Genomic DNA, 3,833 nt, shown 5'->3' with positions numbered 1-3,833 from the left:
GCCCATCGAGGCCATGGAGGTGGAGACGGTGGAGGCCCGGTCCCCAGGCCCCGGCTACAAGCGTTCGGGCCGCCGCTACAAGTGCCTGTCCTGTCCCAAGACGTTTCCAAATGCGCCCAGGGCTGCACGCCACGCTGCCACACACGGGCCTGTAGACTGCGCGGAGGAGGCGGCGGAGGCGAAGCTGAAGCCAGAGACGGAATCTAAAACAGAGGATGCCGGCGGGGACAAAGGGTCAGGTGCAGCGGCCAAGCCTCGGCCTTACGCATGCCCACTGTGCCCCAAGGCCTACAAAACAGCCCCGGAGCTGCGTAGTCATGGGCGCAGCCACACGGGCGAAAAGCCCTTCCCTTGCCCCGAGTGCGGCCGCCGCTTCATGCAGCCCGTGTGCCTGCGCGTGCACCTGGCCTCGCACGCTGGCGAGCTGCCCTTCCGCTGCACGCACTGCCCCAAAGCCTACGGCGCGCTCTCCAAGCTCAAGATCCACCAGCGGGGCCATACGGGCGAGCGGCCCTACGCCTGCGCCGACTGCGGCAAGAGCTTCGCGGACCCTTCTGTGTTCCGCAAGCACCGGCGCACGCACGCCGGCCTTCGGCCCTATGGCTGCGAGCGCTGCGGCAAGGCCTACGCGGAGCTCAAGGACCTGCGCAACCACGAGCGGTGAGGGCGGTAGGGGGTGGGAAGAGCGGGTGTGGGGGGTAGCGGGGGGGGGGGGGGGGGCAGCAGGGGCTGCTCTGTGACCAGCGTGGTCTGGGCTTGGGTCTGAAGGGCAGAATGAGCCAATGGGAAGGTGAGTGGGAGGGAGCTATGGGTGGTGGTAAGCAGCACATGGGGAGCCCCAGATTGCTCGGGCTGGTTGGTCGGTGGACCGGACTTGAGGGGGCGGGGCAGACTGCTTTGGGATTAGGCCCTGGAGGATGCAAGTGGGGTCTGATAGGCCTGGGTTCCTGGACATCAGGAAAGGGGCAGGGCTTGAAGTTGGGTCACTCATAGGGTCTCCGGTAGAGCACAGGATCTGTGAATGGGACCTGGTAAGCCTAGGGCTTTGGGTGCAGAGAGGGGTCTTTCCTGGGATCTAGATACCCCAACGGAAGGTTTCTCACTCTGGGGTACAGCTCTGGTCTTAGGGGGTTGGGCCAAGGCCCCCTGGATGTTAGGGTCCCCTAACTTAACCGTGCAGACGGCGGCAGGGTCAGGTGATGGGCCCGCCACCTTCATGCCGTCCCCACACTCCCACAGGTCCCACACCGGAGAGCGCCCCTTCCTCTGCTCCGAATGCGGGAAGAGCTTCTCGCGTTCATCCTCGCTCACGTGCCACCAGCGTATCCACGCAGCACAGAAGCCCTACCGCTGCCCGGCCTGTGGCAAGGGCTTCACTCAGCTCAGCTCCTACCAGAGCCACGAGCGCACGCACTCTGGCGAGAAGCCCTTCCTGTGCCCGCGCTGCGGCCGCATGTTCTCTGACCCCTCGAGCTTTCGGCGCCACCAGCGGGCGCACGAGGGCGTGAAGCCCTACCGCTGCGAGAAGTGCGGCAAGGACTTCCGGCAGCCGGCGGACCTGGCCATGCACCGCAGGGTGCACACCGGCGACCGGCCCTTCAAGTGCCTGCAGTGTGACAAGACGTTCGTGGCTTCCTGGGACCTTAAGCGCCATGCGCTGGTGCACTCGGGCCAGCGGCCCTTCCGCTGCGAGGAGTGCGGACGAGCCTTCGCCGAGAGAGCCAGCCTCACCAAGCACAGCCGAGTGCACTCGGGTGAGCGCCCCTTCCACTGTAACGCCTGCGGGAAGTCCTTCGTGGTGTCCTCCAGCCTGAGGAAGCACGAGCGGACCCACCGAAGTAGCGAGGCCACCGGGGCTCCCCCGCCGCAGGAGCTGGTCGTGGGCCTCGCACTGCCCGTCAGCGTGGCGGGCGAGGGCTCCGTGGCCCCAGCGCCAGGTGCAGGGCTCGGGGAACCTCCAGCAGGGCTGCTAGGGCTGCCCCCAGAATCAGGCGGTGTGATGGCCACCCAGTGGCAAGTGGTGGGCATGACGGTGGAGCACGTGGAGTGCCAAGATGCTGGGGTGGGGGAGGCTCCTGGTCCCTTGGAGGGGACAGGCGAGGTGGGGGGTGAGGAGGTGGATGAGAAGCCTCCGCAGTTTGCGTGCCGGGAGTGCAAGGAGACGTTCTCCACGCTGACGTTGCAACGAAGGCATGAGCGCTCACACCCCGAGCTCCGGCCCTTTCCTTGCACCCAGTGTGGCAAGAGCTTTTCAGATCGGGCTGGGCTGCGCAAACACAGCCGCACACACAGCTCTGTGCGCCCCTACACCTGCCCCCACTGCCCCAAGGCCTTCTTGAGTGCCAGCGACCTACGAAAGCACGAACGCACCCACCCTGTGCCCATGGAGACCCCCACACCTCTCGAGCCCCTTGTGGCTTTGCTAGGAATGCCTGAAGAGGGGCCATCCTGAGGCCCATGGCCCTTCCCTCTGAACTCCCAGGAGTTCCGCCCCCACAGGTGCCTCCTGGACCTCCCTTTGCCCAGCTTACTCTTCTAGACTCCACATCCCTGCCCTGCCCCCCCCCCCCCCCAGCCAGCTTACCTTCCCAACAGAGATCTGGGGACAGTGGAGGCGGGCACCTGCTGTTCAGAGGCATGGCTCTGTGAGTAACACATTAAAGCATTCACTTTGACCCTGGGTTGTCTCCTGTGTTCTAGTTGGGGTTTGGAAGGGAGTTTGGGCATTAGATAAGGTTCATTGCAGATTCCTAGATTGACAGATTAGAAGCTAGAAGGGTCTTTGGGTGCATTTTTTTCAAAGTATGTTTTAGAATGCCTTGTGACAAAGGGTTTCATGGTCAAGTAAGTACAGGAAATTCCCTGTGCCTTTCTTGGGGATTCTTGATCAAAAGTGTGTTAAAGTCATTCATAAGTCCCACAATGAACAAATCTATTTAGCTTTGTTTATCCCATATTTATATAACCATGGAAACCTTTTACTAAGTAGTTCTTCTATCCTTTTTACAGAGAATAAACTGAGGCCCAAAATTAGTATATTCCTTATACACTGCAGTAACAAATTGGAAGATATACTTGAAAAAAAGGGGGTCCCCTTTACAATTACAATACCCATAAACTACAAAGTAAGAAGCCTCACAGGAAACGGGGAGAACCTATATGAAGAAAATGCTCTCTCCAGAAGGATATAAGACATACCATGTACCTAAATGGGAAGACATTAAAAGATGTTGGCCTTAGCCAGTTTGGCTCACTGGATAGAGCATTAGCCTGTGGACCGAAGGGTCCCTGGTTCAGTTCTGGTCAAGGGCACATGCCTTGGTTGCAGGCTTCTTTCTGGCCCGGGCCCTTGTTGGGGCACATGCAGGAGACAACCAATTGATGTGTTTCTCTCACATCGATGTTTCTCTATGTCTTTCCCTCTCCCTTCCACTCTCTAAAAAAAAAATCTATGGAAAGATATCCTTGGGTGAGGATTAAAAAAAAAAAGATGTTGGATTCTCCCCAGCTTAATGCTTAAATTCATTGCTATCCAAAAAGGGTTTTTAACAGAACTTGAAAATTGAAAGTTCCTATGCAATACATTTTTAAAAAACAGTGGAGGTGATATGTTTACATACTAGATAATCAGACACCAAAGCACTGGAGTAAAAACAGAATCGGCACAAGATAAATTAGTGGAGGGGGGGAGAGGGTTCAGAAACAGCCCTAACTATTTCTGGAAATTTGTGATAAAAATGATTATTCAAACTGGTGGGAAAAGATAGGCTGTTAAATAGCTTTACAGTTATATCTGTACTCTGAAAGGTTACACATCTTTCTTTTAAAAATAT

The 3,833-nt window shown here is 57.5% G+C and overlaps 1 protein-coding gene across 1 annotated transcript; it reads left to right on the top strand.

Annotated features, from left to right (window-relative positions):
* ZNF668 (zinc finger protein 668) lies at nucleotides 1–3,432 on the top strand. Its single transcript, XM_081089929.1, has 2 exons — nucleotides 1–660; nucleotides 1,240–3,432. Exons 1-2 carry the CDS (start codon nucleotides 14–16, stop codon nucleotides 2,450–2,452), a joined length of 1,860 nt encoding a protein of 619 aa, XP_080946055.1. The 5' UTR covers nucleotides 1–13; the 3' UTR covers nucleotides 2,453–3,432.
* Nucleotides 3,433–3,833: the final 401 nt, after the last annotated feature.

The sequence above is a fragment of the Myotis nattereri genome, assembly GCF_964212035.1.
Source record: "Myotis nattereri genome assembly, chromosome: 4".
Classification (NCBI taxonomy): domain Eukaryota; kingdom Metazoa; phylum Chordata; class Mammalia; order Chiroptera; family Vespertilionidae; genus Myotis; species Myotis nattereri.
Note: the sequence above shows the minus strand (reverse complement) of the source record. Positions and strands in the feature narration are given on the sequence as shown.

What these genes read in the sequence shown, in the direction of transcription:
- ZNF668 (XM_081089929.1), top strand. Translation starts at nt 14, where the DNA reads ATGGAGGTGGAGACGGTGGAGGCCCGGTCCCCAGGCCCCGGCTACAAG. An exon ending in GACCTGCGCAACCACGAGCG is followed by an intron (nt 661 to 1,239) that starts GTGAGGGCGGTA and finishes ACACTCCCACAG; the next exon opens with GTCCCACACCGGAGAGCGCC.